The sequence below is a fragment of the Silurus meridionalis genome, chromosome 13 (genome assembly GCF_014805685.1).
Source record: "Silurus meridionalis isolate SWU-2019-XX chromosome 13, ASM1480568v1, whole genome shotgun sequence".
Lineage (NCBI taxonomy): Eukaryota > Metazoa > Chordata > Actinopteri > Siluriformes > Siluridae > Silurus > Silurus meridionalis.
The window spans coordinates 6,525,366-6,546,612 of NC_060896.1; the positions used below are offsets into that span (position 1 = coordinate 6,525,366).

At 40.4% G+C, this 21,247-nt stretch overlaps 2 protein-coding genes across 3 annotated transcripts; both read right to left on the reverse strand.

Moving 5' to 3' along the window:
• Positions 1-2,643: 2,643 nt before the first annotated feature.
• Positions 2,644-15,230, reverse strand: baz1b (bromodomain adjacent to zinc finger domain, 1B). Of its 2 annotated transcripts, none has more exons than XM_046864455.1 (19): positions 14,128-15,230; positions 12,256-12,372; positions 11,386-11,530; positions 11,110-11,302; positions 10,708-11,027; positions 10,378-10,581; positions 8,566-10,015; positions 8,140-8,278; positions 7,617-7,753; positions 7,288-7,393; positions 6,975-7,073; positions 6,619-6,796; positions 6,021-6,206; positions 5,731-5,878; positions 5,336-5,483; positions 5,078-5,187; positions 4,811-4,965; positions 3,950-4,056; positions 2,644-3,694 (listed from the first exon to the last, which is right to left on the reverse strand). In XM_046864455.1, exons 1-19 carry the CDS (start codon positions 14,244-14,246, stop codon positions 3,022-3,024), a joined length of 4,734 nt encoding a protein of 1,577 aa, XP_046720411.1. In that variant the 5' UTR covers positions 14,247-15,230; the 3' UTR covers positions 2,644-3,021. The 2 variants fall into 2 exon arrangements, with proteins under 2 accessions (XP_046720411.1, XP_046720410.1); XM_046864454.1 differs by having other exon boundaries at positions 5,336-5,486.
• Positions 15,231-18,134: 2,904 nt separating this feature from the next.
• Positions 18,135-20,871, reverse strand: bcl7bb (BAF chromatin remodeling complex subunit BCL7B b). Its single transcript, XM_046864569.1, has 6 exons — positions 20,699-20,871; positions 19,511-19,586; positions 19,320-19,422; positions 18,970-19,143; positions 18,684-18,763; positions 18,135-18,192 (listed from the first exon to the last, which is right to left on the reverse strand). Exons 1-6 carry the CDS (start codon positions 20,788-20,790, stop codon positions 18,139-18,141), a joined length of 579 nt encoding a protein of 192 aa, XP_046720525.1. The 5' UTR covers positions 20,791-20,871; the 3' UTR covers positions 18,135-18,138.
• Positions 20,872-21,247: the final 376 nt, after the last annotated feature.

Below are 21,247 nucleotides of genomic sequence, written 5' to 3' on the forward strand. Positions count from 1 at the left end.
AAATGAAGATTTAAACCAGAACAGATGTTCACATCAATCAAGTATAATCATTTATTAGTTATTAATAATAAAAACAAAATCCTAAAAAAATCTGAACCTGATTTGCCTCCCTTTTTTCCTTCCATCCATCCACCTCAGACAGGCTTCATCACTGCACGTCTTCTCGTTCTCCAAAATTTCCAGCTTTCCAAAGCTGTCCTTCCATCATCTAGCCTTCCACAGAGGGTCTTCTTGTTTCACATGTCTCACCTTTCAGGGTCGCCTCTCCTCTTCAGTGGAAAGTTGTGAGGCCCAGGCCAACTGTAGCCAGAGCCACAGGGTACAAGCGCAATTACCTGGTGCCACCTGAGAGCTCCAAGCAAAACACCGGTGCGTATAATTAAAAGAATGAAAAGCGCACCCACCTCCTCTCCATCTGCAATTTAGGTACGGAGGGGAACACATGCAGACATTAGAGACAGTGGGGAAAGAAACTGCAAAGACAAAAATAAGCTTCTTTCATTGAGAAAGAGAAAACCTCTCCTGCTGGTTGTGACTGTAGTGCTTTCACACCTTAAACACAACCCAACCTTACTGCCAACATACACTCTTACCACTGGATTTAACCCAATAGGAAAGAGCACGCTCAACTAATCATTCTTTCATGGCTTTAAGTGCAAGCAACCAACAGCTGAAGAATGACAAAGACAAATTTTGAACATTGTTCAATTTATTTTTTTTTTATTAAAAAAAATGAAAAAAAAAAAAAAATTCCCTCCACAAAATTCAACCTCAGGCTGGTTCATTATGCGGCCCCTAAACGCCCTCCCTTCCCTTTTATTATATTACAAGGTTTTACAACTGGCAGTGATGACTCAAATAGACTGGGGGGACTTTTACAAAATAAAACAAAAGCCTTACTTACAAGCATACAATGGGAGATCATGTAGGCTGTAGATTATATATGGAAATATAAATGTGCCCACAAAGCCCTTCAATGGAAACCAGAACATTTCTGCAGGTTTTAAATGCATACAGGAAACGGATGTCAACCTTCTTATGAGTAACATCACCCAAATTATTCTAAAATACACCTTGAATACTAACAGTATCGACATATGCACAAGTGCTAATCAGAAGAAGGGGGAAAATTAACTAAGAAGAAGAAGAAAAAAGAAAAAAAAATATAATAATCCAGGCCCTGCTTATCTGAAGCATCACAACCCAAAATAAAATAAAAAGGCTCACTTGTAAACTTAACCAAATTGTGTGGAAAAAAAATATTCAATTTAAACAATGACTAAGATGATAAATCAAAAACAATGCTTTCTGGGATCAGTGAAAAATGATCAACTTGGCATTTACAAAGCAAAACTTTTTTTTTTTTTACATACCCATATACAAATCACCAGGGACTGTTGGATACAAACTGTTGATTACTTCAGAAGGTGGTACCTGAAGTAAGATACATTGTTCATTTCTTGTCCATTTCAAGAAAAAGAAATTTTATAACCAGGTCATAAAGGGCATCTTAGTGATACATACAAGCTAAGCACATAAATGCTATACTAGAGTGCCCTCTACAGGTTGCATGGGAAACAGCACCATTAAAAAACCATTGCTGTTTGTTCTACCTCAAGATTGACATTTCTGTTTGTAATCCCTGAGCTCTTGAGAAGGTTCTGAACCAGAACGGAGTTTGCTAGATTATCAGGATCTCTCCTAGAAAGCAGATGTTGTTCAGAAGCAAAGCTGGGAACGTGTGGCAGTAAAAAGAGTAGCAGGCCATGAACTGGAGCCATGCTTCAACTAGGTAAAGGGAATAAAGAGAAAATTTTAAGATAAAAAAAAAAAAACAATGCACACAAATGTTAAAGCACAACACTGACCCCCTGACACTTGGTACAGATTTCTTACTTATCTGAAAACGATAGAACAAAACAGACAGGGGTGGTGGTGGTGGTATCAAATAAAGGGGAGGGGAATCATTTTGACAATCTACACTTGTTAGAATTAAGTGAAAAGAGAACCCAAAAAATGTTTGGAAATCCAGAAAGCACATGGTGCACCAACACTAAGGCGATAAAGCGCTCATTTTTAAGTCAATACATGATTTAAAAGGCATGTATTGAAGTTTTTAGATTCATCACTGCCCACTAACCAGGAGCGGTTCTACAATGTAAACTCGAATTTACAGAAATAAAGTTGAATCCAGTAGACGTGATTTCAGACCCAGAAAAATGCTTTATTTCGTATGTATTTGTACTCCGAAAAAAAAAGAAAAAAGAAGCAAAAACAATGAATTCCAAATAATTATTTTGGTGCTGGTTGACCCCAAGAAACTAGTGTGTAGTATCGGTACACCACAAGCACAGCTGGAGTTCCAATTCTAGTGCATTATTTATTTATTTTCTTAAAAACAAAAGAAAATAACAAAAAACAAAAACAACAAAAAAACCCAATCTAGGACACTTTAATATTCAGTCACAGACCCTCTTGGTTCTTCTGCAACTCTCTAATCAGCAGCCCTGTCTGATATACTGACATCATCAAAATGAGACATGGGCAAATGTCAAGTTACCCCAATGACAATCCTTTTTATATATATATATATATATATATATATATATATATATATATATATATATATATATATATATATATATATATATATATATATATATATATATATATATATAGGAAGAAAAGTGGCTTATGGCCCAAATTTAAATGAAAATCGCCTTTTAAGAGCTCACAGAGATCATCTGATCAGAGATCATAAATTTCCTGGGTGAGAAAAAAGAGTCACCACCAGTAATAAACAAGTTACAAATATAAATCAGTTTCTTTTGTATCAATATGAACATAAAGCGTCGACTCTAATAAACTGGGGGGAAAAAAATAAATCTTGGGGCAGTTTGAGAAGTTTCTGAGAGAGTGGGTCCACTTTGCCTTTTGGAATCGAGGGAGGTAGAAGAATAAGGAAGGATAGGAATCCATTTTAACAAAACAAAACAGAAAACATAAAAGAGCATCCCGGATTTATAGTGAGCGTTTTTGCCTTTTGGAATGTCGGTGACCGATTGATTCGTCGTCGCTGCTCGCCTCGGCTTCGTCGCCAGCTCTCCTCCCTGACTTCCTCATGCCAGTTCTCCTGTTCTCTCGCTCACTGTCGCTGTCCTGTTCCCGGTAGTCCTTGCGGCCAGACGAAGCTGCTGTCCGTTTGCTCCTCCGCGTTACCCTGTCCTCTTCATCCTCGTCTTCGCTTTCACTCTCCTCCTGCCTGCGCTGTCTGCCGCTGTGTCTTGTGGACCTGCTCTTTTCCCGACCTTTAGAGGCCGAACTTTCCTGTTTGCCGTTCTGGATCTTTCTCCCTCTCTTCTCATCTTCCTCATCGTCGTCGTCATCGTCATCGTTGTCGTCATGTTGGGGAGCATTGCGTTTGCGTGCTTTTCGTCGCAGGTAGGTGACCCCGGGTAGGATCTTGTGGAGCAGCTCGGTGAACGTTTGCTCGGTGCGGTTCATGCACTGCAGGACGCTGTTACCAGGCTGGTTGTATTCCTCAGCGTTGCTGAACACAAGCTTCATGTCCTCAACGAAGTCTTGTGGGCCGCGGTACTGCGACGACTTGAACTTGCTCTGCATAGTGCTGAAGTCCATGGGAGTGCTGATGATGTCTTGGTAGTCTTCTGCTTCTTCTGCTGATACCGGCTCTCTGAATGGGTAAGGAGAACCAAGTTAGGGAGATGCAGCCCTGCTTATGCATTCTGTGTGTGAAGGTTAGCAAATTTTTATATTCAAATGTCCACATGTTCAGAATAAATATCTAAAACAATGTGTTGCAAATAAATCTAAATAACTGTACAATCGTATTTATCATTTCCACTGGAGAAAGGTCGCCACAAGGTTGTCTTTTGCTGACTAGTGTGTATGTGTCTGTGTGTGTGTGTGTGTGTGTGTGTGTGTTTACCTGAAGGGCCAGCTATAACGAAATTTATTCAATTTTTGGAGGATCTCTTCACACTTCTCGAGCTCATGCACTTGCTTGTTTCCCCCTGTTCTGGAGCTCTGACGTACCTGCAGACATCAGAACACATTTCAAACATGAAGCAACAGCAATAGCACACAAACATAACAGGGTTTTGGCAGGTTTTCACCAAATCAGATTTAAGACCCTTTTAAGACAATAAAGAATTCAATTTAAGACCTTTATCACGACATCAAAAACTGGCCTCAACCAAGCCCTAAATTAAGTAATTTAAGTACTTTATTACTATCACTAAAATTTCACCTCTGAAGAAAGAAAAAAAAAAAATACAATTAAATCCATTTTACATCTGTGGTACAAACCAAGAGAGATTTGAGTTCATAGCAGAAATCTGATTGGCTGTTGCATGGTGCACTCATTTGTAGTCACGAGACATGGAATTATATTTGGACTAGCAAAAGAAAGATCTACAGCACCATGGAAACAAGCAAAAACTTTTTACGGTGCTCAAAAGAGCATTTCAATGAGCAGTAGAGGTAGGGTTATATATAGACACCAGAAGATTAAGACCTGTTTACATTTATTTAAGATTTAACAATTTTTAAGGCCTAAATCTTTGCTTTTCATATTTCAGACTTTTATTTTTTCGACTTTAAGAGCCTGCGGAAAGCATGTATAATGAAAATGAACTATAGTCAAGGAAGGAGAAGTGAAGGAGAGTGGCAACCCCTAATGGGAGCAGCTGAAAGATGATTTCTAGACAGTTGTGTGTGTGTGTGTGTGTGTGTGTGTGTGTGTGTGTACATGCATTTACTTGTTTAACATACAAAGCAACCTCCTTACCAATTCATCAATGTCTGCAGGGTTGCTTGGCCGTGATTTAGCTGCACTTTTAGATTTTGATGCTGTTTTGGCACTTGGTGGTGAATGCTTCTTGGATGATGATTTGCTCTGGACTTTGGGCCTCAAGCACGATTTCATCTTCTTCCTCGGCCTCACTGTTCAATCGGAGAGAAATTAAAAAGCAAGTTAATTACACCTGCACCAATGAACAGCTTTAGGAAACCTGAAATGCAATAAGAAAATAAATAAATAAAATAAACCACTCACAGCTATGCCCTGTATCCCTTTGCTCCTCATCCTCAGATTCATCCTCCTCCGACTCCTCTTCCTCCTCATCATCTTCATCCTCTTCTTCGTCTGTATCTTCATTATAGTTTCTGCACACACACATGAGGGGAGAATTAGGGTGTGCTCTTGTATATGAAGAATACCTGAGAGCATGCAGATGTGCATATTTTCCGACACGAGAGATTACAGGCTGTGAATACATGACTGTACATTCTCAGACACATTTCTTTCCCTCACCTTCCACGTGAGCAGCGGCGAGCAATGGTTGGTTGGCAGGCCGGGCACAACCACTCCCCTTCAGGTATGCGGTAAAGTGCTGGCCTCAGGCAGAAAAGGTGGAAAGCTTTGTTGCACTCATCACACAGGATTAATTTATCGTCCTCTCCTACTGGGAAAATAAATCGTGGAAATGTTTAAGAACCAAAGTCAAGCATATTTTGTCGTTGTATCTACTAAACGCTTGTTAAAAGAAAATTTTAGATGTGTTCCGGATTTTGTATGGAAAAAATATTCAGTAGACATTGTTGACAAAGTCCTCAAATATTCTAACAGTGTAGAATGAGTAATGTGCTTTCTGAATTCTTTAGAAACCCTGGCCATAACTGATACGGCTTAACCCTGCTGCGCATTACCTTTTTTACGGCACACTTTGCAGCGAGCGTTCTCTGCAGACATGTCCCACTTGATGCATGCGTCGAGCATTCCAAGGAGCACATGCATGCGTGAGAAGGTCTGAGCCTCACGTATGGCAGACTTCCACTTCTCCACGGCAGTTGCCACCTGCAGACAGAAAACAAAGCCAAATTCTATAAAACACAGGATGTGGATCAACCATTAGAGAGGTGTAGAGAAAAAACTGTTCTCACAAATTATCTCTCTCACACACACACACACACACACACACACACACACACACACTCACCCTAGCCTCCTCAGCCAGTTTCTTCTCCTCATCCACTTCCTCAGTCTTTCCACTCTCTTCCCCTGTCTGTTTCTTCTTTTTCTTCTGTTTGGGAGCCATGAAGCCCTGCAGAAACTTCTTAACCACGCACTCCTGCAACGTTATCACACACTCACCAAAGTCCTTCAGATTTTCTAGTTGCCGAACCTTCAGGGAAAAAATAAATAAATCAGTTATTACGATTAATTTTTAACAAAATGTGTTTTATTTAGGTTCAAAGTAATTAAGGGTTAAGATATATTCACAACATTAAATATTATAAATATGACTAAAATCAGACCCTTATTTTATTTTGGTGACTTACAACATAACTATAAAAGGATTCCAGGAGACACCAAATCTACTGGCACCTTTTAGAAACAAGCACTTGACACTGGAGCTGTAACGACTCCTCGAGTAATTCGATTACAAAAATTTTGTTTAGTCCATTGAACACAGAAGACGCTCCAAAAAAAAAAAAAAAGGAGGAACGGAGAGGGGGGGAAAGCAAGGGGCGAGGAGAAAATAAACTGTAGAATACTCAATTACTAAAATAATCAATACCCCCCAAGTCTCTTACCTGTTCCTCAAACTTGACATTGTCTTCCATTAAGCCAAGACCTCCCTTCTCCAGGCGTGAAGACACTTCGATGATGTCACTGCACAGGTATTTGAGGAGCTCTTGGTAACCGTCACAGGTGCGCAAACCAGTGTTGGTCTTCCGGCTCAGGTTTATGGCGTGTAGGATATCCTGGTACCTTTAAAATAAAACATTTTTAAACATATATATATATATATATATATATATATATATATATATATATATATATATATATATATATATATATATATATATATATATATATGCGTGTGTGTATCATTGTGTAGCATTTTATATATATAATCATATATTATTAAAATAGCGCACACACTCACTTGAGTTCTAGTTGCATTTTCAGTTCGCTCTCTCGCACACCTTGTGAGTGAAGGCCTTCTATAAGCTCATCCAGATCTTTCTGACTGTCGCACACAAACCTGAGCAAAATGTTTTATTATTTAATTAATGAAAACACAAAAGACTTTCCATAAACCATGATGCTTAAAAAACATCCATTTCCTAAACACATTATCAACATCTGCATAGAGGCAGAGCTTCATACCACTTTGTTCGTTGTAAATGCTGGCAGAAATTCAATAAAACAAAATGCAAATTCTTTTCACTTAAATCAACACTTTTATGATTATTTACCAGAGGTTTTGACCCAGTTTGGGCACCGTCGTCTCTATGCAAGTCTCCGCCACTGAAGCCCCCTGCTGGCCATTCTCATTAGTAGCACTGGCTATACTTGCCTCATCTTTTTCCACATGTAGAAAAAAAAAAGATAAAAAAAAAAATAGTAATAATATGATAAGATTAAGTTAGTTTGACTACAATAAGCATAAATATTAGTATTATAAAGTATTACACGTAAACAGTATTGCCAACACAAACCTGATTATGTTCCTACATGGAATCATAGCACAAAGAATACCAGTTTTTACATTTCTTAGAATCTTCTTAGAATATAGCATCCATACCCTCTGTCTCCTCGTCCTCCTCCTCCTCTTCTGCCTGTGTCTGCTCAGGTGGAAGAGTGAAGTTGTAATCGATGCTCTCGTGTACCCAGCCTTTTTCTATGTAAAGCCCAGGAACGACGTCAGAAAACAGCCAATACCTACACGAAAAAAAAAAAAAAAGAACAAAAGCAAAACAATCATAGCCGAGTTACTTCTAGTGTCGAAAGCAGAAAACACCCATTCAGGTTATAAGCTCATAGCTTTACTTGGGACGGATGATGTTGAAAGACTTTATATTAACGATGTCTCAAACGGAGCATGAGTAAGAGGAAAAAAAAATTCACGTTTTTCGAATTCAGACTAATCACATGTATCTGCCAATAAAATCATGCAACACTACTGATTAAACATTTAAACTAACAATTACTATTCATGTGTCCACCAGGTCTCAGGTACCTATAGGTGTGAGCATTAAGCCATGTCTCAGTGTATAGGGATGCTTTTGGTGTTATGAATGAAATGAGGAGTGTGTGCCTGTGTGTACCGGTTGTGGTTGCGGTCAGTGCCGAGCGGCATTCTCCTCATCACCAGCTTGGCTTTGGTGATGCCCTCGTGGAATGCACGCTCGACCGCAGCCCTCTGTTTCCTGATCCGCTCCTCCTCGGCTTCTTTCTCCATGCGTTCTGTATACAGACACGGCACAGTGAACACGGTGGCTACGATTGAACTACGTGATTTTTCTCAAAGAGATCACAATCCATGCACATTCTGCCCCCTTTCAACATTTGATTAAATATTCTGAGACTTTCGTCCTGTTGCTTTGAATAAATGTGTTTTCACGCACAACAAAGCAACGAAATTTACACACAAAACACACAAATTGTGCAAACGCAAGTTTGTTGTTTGACTTATAACCAATACATTACCTTCTTCACATATCTATATATACACAAGCAAATCCTATTCTCACCTTTGTTCTGGCGTTCAAGCTCCTCCTTCTCCTTTTTGGCCTGAATGGCCATCAGCCTACGGCTTTTCACTGTGCTGATCATGTCTTCCGGCTCAGCCGTGACTTTGGGCACATCCTCCTTGCCATTAGTCTCCTTCTTCTTCTCTTTTTTTACAGCCACGTCCTGTGTCTTTGACTCCATCTGCTCCTTCCGCTTTTGCTTCTCGGCTTTTCTGCGCACGTTGGCCTCCTTGAGGGTGGCGATGCGTTCCTTCCAGAGCTCAGAAGAGCGCTGATGTGCTGATTCCACGTGGTCCTCTACGGAGTAAGTCATAAGGATGCGATGACACAGAGCCACCAGGAGACTGACCTTCTCGGCCGGCGCGAGCTCGAACACTTCGGTTGTCTCGAGCCGTTCCACTAGCTCGCTGCTCAAGACGTCGTCATAGCAGCCCCCGCTGTGCCAGTCGTCGGAGTCACGGGCGCTCTCGCCGCCTTGCACGTCAGTTGGGCGCAGGCAGAGGCGTGCTAGCTCGGAGGCGGAGTGCATCGTTAGTGGGATTTCAGAAAGAGCCATGTCAAGTTCACTGTAGGCCTCAGCCAACTCGTCCTGCAATAATGTCTGCAGCATCACCACCAGTACACGATTCAGGTAGAGAAAGCCTGCCTTGTCACCTGCCAGGGCCTCCATGAGTGACTGTGCCGTGATTGGGTACTGCTTGTCAGGCAGCAGGAGATCAGAGTAGCAGCTGAGGAAGTCTGCAACCATGGCTATATCGCCAAAGAGAGCATTTGGGAGGCCTTCGGGCATGTCCACCAGCCGGAACGTGGGCAAGCTCTTGCCTGTGAGCTCTTGGTCCTCGAAGCGTCGCTGCTGTTCACGCTTCAGCTGCAGTTCCTTCTCGCGCCGCTCCTTCGCCTTTTCACGTAGCTTCTCCTTCAACTCCTCTCGCTTTTTACGCATCGCTTCCTGCTTCTCTTCTTCGCTCATGAGGGTCCAGCGCCGCTTCTCCTCCAGCCGCTCCCAGCGCTTCTGAACCATCTCCTTCAGCTCGTCTGGGAGGCGCCCGCGGTCCTCCGCCGACAAGGTCTTCGCTGCCCTGCTCACCAACGACGAAAGAGTGCTCTTCTTGTCCTCTTTGCCCTTGTTCTCCTTATAAAAGCGCAGCAGATGCAGAGCCATCGGAGGCAGGGGTTTTCCCAGCTTTGGAGTGCCGGGCCCGGTACTCCGCGCCCTCTTTTTAGGACTGCCTGCAGCAGTGGGACTCTTCGCTAAATCTAGAAGGGTCATCTGCTTCATTCTGGGCTTCTTGGAGCTCTTGTCATCTTTCTTTGAGGCTTTCTGGCTGTTGGGGGTTTTGGTTCCGCTGCTCTTGTGATTCCTCTTGGCGTCATTAGGTTTTTTGTTTTCCGATTTCTTGGGTGTGCCCGAATTCTTAACCTTCAGTGGAGAGCCATTCAGGTTCTTCAGCTGAAAATACACAGTAAAATGAATTAAAAATTAAATACAGGGAGAACAATAAAAAAAAAAATTTTTTACAAAAATAAAATAATTCCTTGCGGGAGGTCAGATGTGTTTTATAATTCAACTCCTTAATGAAAGTTGTTAATTGTAGGTTCTCCATATACAGTAAAGGCTGTAGGAAAAATAATACTAATTTCCAATATGTAATAGGGTGCAGTGCTAAATTGAAAGCCACTTTGAATATTGTACTAAATCCTGAAATCTCAGGTTTTGTTCCATTGTTTTTTCCTTCCGTTTTCCCCCCACTCATCTATAATTCTTCAGCATCTCAGCATCATAAACACAAGTGGCATTCATAAAAAGCATACCTGCATGTTTGCCCAGAGAGTTGGGCTCAGGGGCATGTTATGGGAGTCTTGTTTTTTCTTTCGCTTTTTCTCCTTCTCTCCTTTTTCATTCACTCCGTTGGCGTCCACGCCCGACTCTGACCCCTGAAGCTTCAGCTTCTTGCTGGGTTTTCCTTCCGGTGAGGTGAGACTCTTTCTCTTGGATGAGGGATTTTCTGCAAGAAACTAAATTACATAAAAATATATAAGTAAATAATTAATACATCATTGTTATTAGCTAATAATTGCAGACCCGATAGCAACTGAACTACCCCTAACCCCTAATCTCCAGCCTATAACACTTTACGCCACCTTGTGTGGGTCTAAGAGAAAGTCGCTGAATTTGCTGGGTAGGTTAAACTTTTTGACCAGTTCGTCCTCCACCACCCAGGGGGCGCTCTCTCCCATGCCAAGCCTGAGAGCATAGTGTCTGATGAAGTAGCGCATGATCTCTTTGTTGGGAGGTCTTTCCGTTCTGAAGAGACTGTCAGCAGGGACGTCACTGATAATTTTGTCCTCATCCAAGAGCTTCACGTCATATTTATGGGGCAGAAATTTGGGCATGACCCATTTCTTCTTCTCCTCTTTCATAGTGGTGGGGAGTTTTCTAGGGGAGCGACGTGCCCGATCACCTACAAACACAAAAAAAAATGCATCTTTATACAAAATTACTGTTTAAAAAAATAAATAGTTATTCAATTAAAAGGTGCTTACAAAGGCTCTCTCTTCTGTTGTTCTCCTCTTCTTTTGGCTGCTCCTTCTTTTGGTTTTCCTGGCTGGCGTTCTCCTTGTCACTGGAGGGAGAGTCGCACGCTCCCTCTATCTTTTTCGGAGCCTGGTCCTCTTGAGCGTTTTCCAAAGGATGAATTTTCACCACTTTCACTCGCAAACTTTTATCCTTCCCAACCTGAAGGTGTAAAATATAAAAGATTAACAAAAAGTGGCGAAGTTACAAACTAATTACAGGATTATGTTCTGTGAAAAACCTACCAGGAAGTCACACTCCTCATCTACAGCGTATTTAGTGAGAATCTCCAACCAGGCCAGATCCACCAGTTTGTCCAGAGACACTGTGTTATGGTGTACAATTTCCAAAACTGGCTTCTCAAACCACACTGGGTATTCCTCCTGCAGCCTGGAAAAGCACAAGACCACGAACAAAGCTTTTAAGATCCAAATATATAATTCACATTTATTTCTATAGTGTTTTGCACACTGACCCAAAAGAGGAACCCATCCTCATTAGTGTGACACCTGGAGAGTGATTATAAATCATTCAAACAGTACAAACGCCGGAGAGTGAGAAATAAACATGCACCCACAATGCAAATAAAGTTCACCCATATAAATTAGACAGAACGTGATTAGATTTTCAGCAAAACTTGGATTAGAGAATGAAGCAAGCAATGCTTTTGTTTGTATTGATTAAATTAAAATCAATAGAAAAGATGAGCGCTGTGATCTTCACCCCACCAGAGGGCGCTATGTGGGAAAAACATGCTAGTCTTAAAACTGGAAGACACACAAAGGGCGCCATGAGCTCTAGTCTTCAGTGTTTATGCAACTCGATGAGTGTATGAGTAAGCAGCTATCGTGCACTATGAGGAAGGGATGGGTTTTTGTTACGCAAAAATGATGCCTATGTTAAGATCATGGAAAGTGCTGTCTGAACAGATAAATAGAGAAAGAGCTCAAATTGACATCTCCTTGATTCTCGATAGACTAACTGGTACCATATCTATTTCTCAGTTTTTAACTACACTGATGTTTTAATGCAAATAGTCAGGAGGCAAAATATAACCGATGCCCTTGATTGACAGATAAAAGTGTCTCTCATTCCATCATTGCTTTGCTACTCACAGCTCAGTGACCTCCTGCTCTTCCTCCCAGGCCTCCAGGTGTGTGAGCTGGCTGCTGCCAGTGCTTTTGCACGTCCAGATCCGTTCACTGTATTTCTGCATTCGAGCCTCATACTCTCTGAACAGACAGTTAAAGAAACCAAAAGGCAAGAAACACCAAATTTCTAAAAAAAGCTTGCAAAAAAAAAAAAGGGGCAGGTGATGTCAAGTTTTGCTTACGTGGAAGCCTGCAGTCTGTGAGAACAAAAGGCTTTGTTCATAATTAACATCGCAGAGTAGCTGAATTATTAAAAGATCTGACATCAGTCACAGCTCTAAGACGGATATGTTCACAATGCTGAAACTCGCTTTCACATAAATCTGACAAGCAGCAACTTAGTGGTGCAACAATTCAAGCGTCCTTTCGTCATACGTGATCTCACGTGTTTGGTCCTCCAAGCAACCAGATCAGCCGACTTTATACGTCTGAGAGAAACCGTGTGCATGCGTTGTGAGAATGCAAGACGCCAGATAGCAGGTTCAGAAACTGTGTAGAGCAAAACTGAAAGTAAACTGGCGCTGCGAGAAGAAGAAAAAAAGAAGAAGAAAAAAAGAACGAACCATATACAACTTTAATCGTCTACTTTCATTTTTTCAAAGCCTGATCACAAGTCATACAGAGCACACAAGCATCTCGAGCGCCATTTGATGCGAGACAACGTGAATAAGACGGGGGAATCCCGAGCACATCCAAGAAGTAAAAAAAGAAGTTTAGAAGCAGATCATTAAGAAGTGGTTTGACAGGTGCAGCCTTCAATCAGTGTTTATACTAAACACCAGCAATCCATAGTGTTTACTGTACAAAAACTACCACCTTAAGGTCAAGCAACAAGAATATAAAGAGGAAAATAAACAGACTGTGTGTGATCCCCTTACTGCACAAAAATCCAAATGCACAAACACTCTGAAACAGTATAACAATCAGCATGTTCTTCCTTTTCTTCCCAAACACATCATTTATATCTATAGATTAATTCTTAGTGCAATTGACAATTGTCAGTTCACACAATGCTACTAGATGCCCTTCTGGTAGATGGTAAACTTATTTGTGTACCTGTACTATGCAATGACAATACAATTATATCTATCAATCTATCTATACAAATCGCCCAATATAAACAGACTAAAGATTACCATCCATTTACACAAACCTGTTCCGCCATACGACATCATTCAGATCGTGACGTAAACACTTCATAAATAATAAGTATCCACTCTAAATCTCTTCCCCGTCATTTTGGGAATGGATGGAAAGGCACCATTCCTGAATACACATTATATCTCCACAACAGCTCTGGCACAAATCCCAAGGGATCATAATTATACGATTGAGAATCCTTCACCTGTGTGTACATCTACAATCACATTGTGTACAAAGAGCATTCCCCTCATCAGCTTTCACTCCATATCCCAGATCTAAAAACCCCAAAGCATCCCTGCATCGCTTGTTTAACTTTATATTTATTTAAGAAGCATCCTAAAAGACATTCAGAAGTCCATTTGTTTGTCTGGTATCAATTACAACCAGCATCTCATTACAGCAGACAAAGCCATGCTTCCAACTTCAGTCACATGCTATCACAGAGAACTAGCCCAGGCTAATCCGGGGACAAGACGATCATAAGAGTGCAGGTTCTTAAGAGAGTTCACACAGGCATAAAATACTGTAAACACTGGTTTCTTCCACAGGGTTAGGTCAGGAGAGCAGCTTCCAAAACCTGGATAAATGACTATAAACTCATTATTTAGATTAGAAAGGAGTGTAATGTAGGTTGGAGCAGGGAAGCACATTGTTGACTGGTGTAAAGATGATTAGCTAGATATGAAAGGATACTCTTTGTTGGAAAAGGCCTCTTTGGTGTGCGGGATGATGTAGCGCTGCTCCCCCGGGCCCGGCGGCTCGACAGGCGGCTTACAAAGCGGGTACGGCTTCCGGCCCAGCAGCGGCGCCATGACGACTGGGGCGCGTTTATTTATTTATTTTCCCTTTTCCTTCTCCGCAGACGAAACTTCGGCGTTGGGTAGAACTTCGGCTCAAATCAGGCGTCGGTACGAAGCATGTAATCCGGGGAGCGGAGACCGGAACGACACAAAAGCGCGTCTCCTCCACATCGAACGCCTAGCATCAAAAGCTAGGCTCGAGTTAGCTTAGCTTATCCTAGCTTCGGCTAAAATAACAATAAAGTCCGCGGGATTAGCAGCGTCCTCTCCTCGGTCCTCTTCGGATTACCGGAGACGTCTGAGACATCGCTTGTCAGATGTCCGACACGTTTAAGAGACGGTGGGGGGAAAAAAGAGGTGAAAGACAGCGTTCCGGATAAACTTCAGACCCCAATCCCGTAGCGGAAAAGACACGGGTTTTGTCCGAGTCTCGAACCCGGGCACAGCAGAGGAGGCGGCCGGCACACGGATCACTATGGCGCGCTTTCTGAAAAACTCCCAGCATGCACCTGGTGGCTCAGTGCGTGACGAAGGCTCTTATTCTCCTCTTCCGCTTACAGGAAAAACTAAACAAAAAGCCGAACACACACTCACTCACACACTCCTGACCTTTCCAAGATGGTCGTAGGGTGGATTTGTTCCAACAACAACAAAAAAAACCGATCGAGGAAAAACAGGATGGCGGGAAATACAACTCCACCGGTCAGCACTGTACCCTACGGCCCCAAGCGTCACCGAACCCACGACCGGCAACGCGCGGAATCCGTCCGTTTCGTCCCGCCTACCGCGCTTACTGATTGGCCATGAACAGCGGGCCGCTGTCCAACCGGAGGATTCGATTCGTCTGCTTGACTGACTCTCATTGTAGTCACGCCCAGTTTGAAATCCTTGCCACGCCTATGATATGAAAGCAGGAATCGGCGAACGCTAAAGAGTTTAGAAAAGTGGGATGAAAGTGAGGGGTTCCTGAACGATAAATGATGCATGTTCAACTTAATGAGTAGACTTTAATGATCAGTAAATAAAATGAAATATAATTTACAATAAAATATAATAAAGTACTCCATCCATCTATAATAAAGATAGATAGATAGATAGATAGATAGATAGATAGATAGATAGATAGATAGATAGATAGATAGATAGATAGATAGATAGATGGATGGATGGATGGATGGATGGATGGATGGATAGACGGACGGACGGACGGACGGACGGATGGATAGATAGACAGACAGATAAACAGATAGATAGATAGATAGATAGATAGATAGATAGTACTTTGGTTTGTGCTCAGAGGCATTGTCATACTGGAACACCCTGTACAATTGTGTGCCTTCAGCTTTGCGATATCAGTTTTGGGAAAGAACCACATATGGCTGGGAAAGTCAGGTGTCCGAATACTTTGCCCATAAGAATCTATATAAACGGAAATATTGCGAACACCTGATTTTCCCAGCAATATGTGGTTCTTGAAGCTGAAGGCCCACAATTGTACAGGGTGCTACTTTGGATGCAGTGGCATGAAATTTTCCCCCTTACTTGAACAATGAGCCTCGAACCTGTTCCAGCATGACAATGCCCCTGTGCACAAAGCAAACGCCACGAAGATATGCTTTGCATGGGTTGGAGTGGAAGATCTCCTGCTGTAGAGCTCTGACTTCTAAAACTATTGTACACCTCTGGGATGAATCAGAACGCTGACTGCACCGCAGGCCTCCTCACCTCACCTACATCAGTACCTGACTTTACACCCTTGTGTCTGAATGATCACACATCTCCACACTCAAAAATCGAAGTGGAAAATCTTCCCAGAAGGGTGGAATGAATTATAAGAGTAAATTTGGACTAAATGTGGAAGGCGATGCTCAAAAAGCACATACCATACTTATGACCAGGTGTCTGCAAAATATTGTGTATCTGTCTATAGTATTTATATATCTCTACATATTTTGTGCCTTATGCGCATCTTGCTTTATTTTAAATTTCCTTTTTCACTGATAGATCCTTCACCTATCACCTTCTGATCAGTAAAAACCCAGAGCATAAACCATTGAGCTACTTATGACCAATATGCTAAACTGCATTTTATTCATGTGTACCTGTATTATGCAATGACAATACAGAAATCAATCTATCTATCTATCTATCTATCTATCTATCTATCTATCTATCTATCTATCTATCTATCTATCTATCTATCTATCTATCTATCTATCTATCTATCTTCAATTTATCTATCTATATTCAATTTATTAGATATCTATCTATCTATCTATCTATCTATCTATCTATATTCAATCTATTATCTATCCATCTATATTCAATTTATCTATCTACAATTTATTATCTATCTATCTATCTATCTATCTATCTATCTATCTATCTATCTATCTATCTATCTATCATATAAATTGAAGAGATTACTATACATTTAAACAAACCTGTCACTTAATTTGGCATCATTCAGATCAAATCTAGTTTATATGCACATTCTCTAGAAAGGAGTCATCTAGATGTCATTGTGGAAATCGGTTCAGCATGTCAGCGTTGTGGATGTCATGTGGACACATTCGCCAGGTTCTTTATGTAATCCCTGATTCAGTGAGCAGACTGCAAATCTGGACGGAAAGGCGCAATTCCTGAATTCAGAGAATATCAACAGCTCCAGAACAGCTCTTGCACGAGATCATGCTCAAATGGGTTTTGACCTTTCACAGTCAAAATGGATGCATAATTGCAGTATTAACAGGAATACTACCAGGGTTGCTAACATATTCACGAATATGGTCAAGCGGTGGCGCTATTGTACCACTACTGCAAACTGTACATTTTCCAGGTACAGAAATTTGATTGAACAACAAAAAAGTAACCTTGGTAGTGCTACTTGAGCAGCAATGAAAGTTCAGGTGAATAGAGTAATTTCTATAGTGAACAGATTTTCCATTCTTACATAGGAAGAAAATCTTGTTTATGATGATTACACAGTTGTTCTACTTTTCCGTCAAATAGAAATTAGGTTGAGAATCCTAATTGAGCCATTTAACAAGCATATTATATATTTTGCTCCAACGCTCATATCACTCACATTTTATTTTCATATAATCTTTTATCTTTCATAAAGGCGTCTTCATAGACTACAACAAAGCATGTAAATGTAAAGACCTTCATATTCGCAGTGCAAATCTGAAAATCAGAAAAAAAAAAAAACAGAATTGCTGGTTGGTTATGTAAATAAGATCACAAAACAATATAATACATTTTTGCTATAGTCTCTGTTTTTTTACGATTCAAAAAAAAAAAGACCATTTCCTGAGCTGAGTCCAAAATGATTTCGTTGTAATCTACCATTGATAAATTTAGACGGTTTAGAAAAAAAACATCTGTTTGGTAAAATGTCTAAACCACTGATTCTTTAAATAAAGAATAGCACATGCAATGAATTTAAAGCAAATATTCTACACAAAAAAAAAAAAGATGAAAATACAAATGATTAGATGCTTAAAAGTCCTAAAATGTACCTACATGATACCGTGACTCACTATATTAATATAGTGTTTCTTCCCAAACGGAGTTATTTACAACAATATAATACTTAGAGCTTTGTTTTCAAGTAAACACTTCATGGTAAAAATATGTAAAAACTTTGGGGGGAAAAACATTTTATAGTTTGTGCCTTTTCAGTCCTTTTTATAGTTTTGCTAGAGATCTGGGTTTTTTTTCCTTTTAATAATCCCTAGCTAATTTTAGGAATCATTTTTATGAAGTGATGTTCCTTCCTTATCAAATTCTAAGTCAACTGACAGATGCCTCAGTCCACAACATGGCTGCTCATTTCAGTCCCACATGTCCAGGTGAGCTGTGTTGATCATGGTGCATCTTCTTTTTTGTTTTGTTTTGTCCTTCATTCTGTGCAAACTCTTTTCAACGGTGGAGCAACTGCTACTTCTTCATCCTCCTTTAAAAAACAAAACACACAATATATGAGAGTAGGATTAATGTTCATCCAGATACATATAAAATGTCTTTTGTGACATTTAGTGTCTTTAGTGTGTGTGTGTATATATATATATATATATATATATATATATATATATATATATATATATATATGTGTGTGTGTGTGTGTGTGTGTGTGTGTGTGTGTATTTACTCCTTTTTTCTGAAAGGGGAATTGTACATTTACTGTAAACTCAAAACAATTGTGAATTACTTGTCATAAATATTTTATTTACTACTTTAAATGAATAATACAATAATAAAATAATTTTTTCAAACATTTTTAGGTAATTTATTAGTACAAAATGTTTTGAAATGTCACTTCAAACTTTCAAACCACTCGCAGCTACTGTGTGTGTGTATATATATATATATATATATATATATATATATATATATATATATATATATATATATATATATATATATATAAACCATCACTATAGATACCTGAGCAGACAAAGGGAGCAAATCCTCTTTTATCAGAGTTGGTGGTTCATCAGTGACTTCACTGTTGGTCATTGATGGTTCTGTGAACGAAATACAGGGATTCAAGAAATGATCTGTGTTATTATATCATTTTTTACATTTCCAGTGTATTAATATGAACGCCTGTTATTTCCCATGGAAAGATTCCATTAATGAAAACTCCTGGAACTTTGCACCACTAATTATCAATATCTTGTAGCACAGGTGTTCTCATGGTTATTGATGAATTAAAAAAAATGTACCTTACCCTCCATGGTCTCCTGTCCCAGGGTTGGTGGCTGCGAGTCTTCTGTGCGGAAGTAGGGCGTGTGAGTGGGGCTCACTGCCCCACTGGCATGCTGTGGACTGGAGTTACTGCTGCTGTCCACTTTGTTATTCGACTGATAGGCATCCGACAAGAAACTCTGATTGCTATTGTCGTCTGTTGAGCAAGGTTGAAGTGCGACAAAAAGTGAAAGTGAATTCAATTTGCATTTTTTAAAATAAACATTATATAAACATTTTATAACCATGTGAAATACGTTTTATCGGGAATCTTCATATTTATAACTGATGCATTTACAATTTGAGTAATAAAGCTCTGTATTGCTTATTTACCTTGGAAATCCAATAAGACTGAGCGAGCATTTTCCAGCACCACATCTGTAGGAAATCCCTTCCGTTCCCTTGATGCCCCTCCTGGGCCTTTAGCTTTAAATATCTAAGACAAAGTGAGAGAAAGATTATCAATGTGTAAATGAGCTCACAGTTCTCTAAAGGACATTTTTCTCTGATTGAAGACATCATACCTGTTTTGTCTCTGATACAGGAACCCACTTAAAGATCCGTAAGGACGTGTCCCCCACAGTTACCCACTTTTTCTCCCTATACAAAAAAACATCATATATTACATTATATATAAGTATATACAATTACAAAATGGATTTTTTTTTTCAAAAAGTGGCTTGAAGAATACATCCTAGGTGCTGTTCAGCTCTGTGTGATCACCTCATTGGACTTTCAGTGATACTGTACACAACATGGATCTACAGTCTGGCCTAGAAAAAAACAGCCCCACTTCATACCAGTCTCTGTATTTTCTGTCTTACACCTTCTGATGGTGCTATTGCACCTGGTTTGGCTCTTTCTGTCTGATGGTGCTGTTTCACTTGGTTTGAAGAAATCTAATCTAGGTGCTGTTTGGCTTTGTGTGATCACCTCATTTGACAGTCAGTAATGCACCATATTGATCTACAGTCTGTACTTTCTTTCTTACAACTATTGATGGTGCTGTTGAACGTGGGTCAGATCTTTATGCTGCATCCGGTTAATCTCTTTCTGATGGTGCTGCTGCACCTGGTTCAGCTCCTTCTGTTTAATGGTGATGTTGCACTTGGTTCAGATTTTTCTGATGGTTCTCTTGCACTTGGTTCAGCTCTTTCTGTCTGATGGTGCTGTGGCACATGATTCGACAATGGTCCAGAATAATCCACTTTATACACTTTACAACATTTGGTACCAGCATATAATCGGATGCGAATGGCAGTAAAAAATATTTTATTATCATCTTTGAAAGGTGAAGATACAGCCATGTGACATGTTCACACTGACAGACTCAACACTCACTGGAAATCTGTATGACATTGTACATGACTATTGTATCTATTCCCTTGGTGACCCTTTTCTAGAAACACACACACACACACACACACACACACACACACACACACACACACACACACACACACACAGGCAGGTAAACTACTGCAGTTAGCTCTGCTCTCCTTTAGCTGAGCTACACCTTCAGCCTGACAGAATCTCAAGACACGCCCTCTTTTGCATAACGCTCAAAACTCCGCAGTCTATTGGTCGCCTCTCGGCCGTGCAGCTGTCACTCAATATCTCGCCCCGCCCACAGGCCACATTGAAGTTGGTGTTTTCGTGACTAGCTTAGCTGTTGCCTTTTACAGCAAGAAACTTCAGATCTTTGAACTTACCATCTGCGGACCCTTTCGATGGCCGCCATGACTTTCTTGATATCATCTTTTGCACGGCTTCGTGTTTCCGCTCGTACTGACCGTCCGGACATTCTGATGACTTATTCCAGGAGTTTAGTTCAGATGCCTCTCTTTTCCCTTCTCCCCTCTGCTGCCTGCGGTTTCGCCGCTCCGCGCACACGATCTCGCGAGATCATCCGAGATTTCATTATTATTATGTCTCTTCCTCTTCTTTAGTACACAATGGCTTTAAACAACAGCTTCAGGTTTTCCCCTCCCCAATGTCATATACAGACCACTTTTTATTAAAGTATTAATTAAAATAGATTAAACAACGCATGCATACATTGAACTAATGAACTGTGTTTGAATAGATCATATCTATAAAAACAAACTGACCAGCCATAACTTTATGACCACCTGCCTACTATTGTGTTGGTCCCCTTTTTGCTGCCAAAACAGTTCTGACCCATTGAGCATTAACAACATCAACTTCTTTAGCAGTTTGAGCTACAGGAGCTCGTCTGTTGGATCGGACCACACTGACCA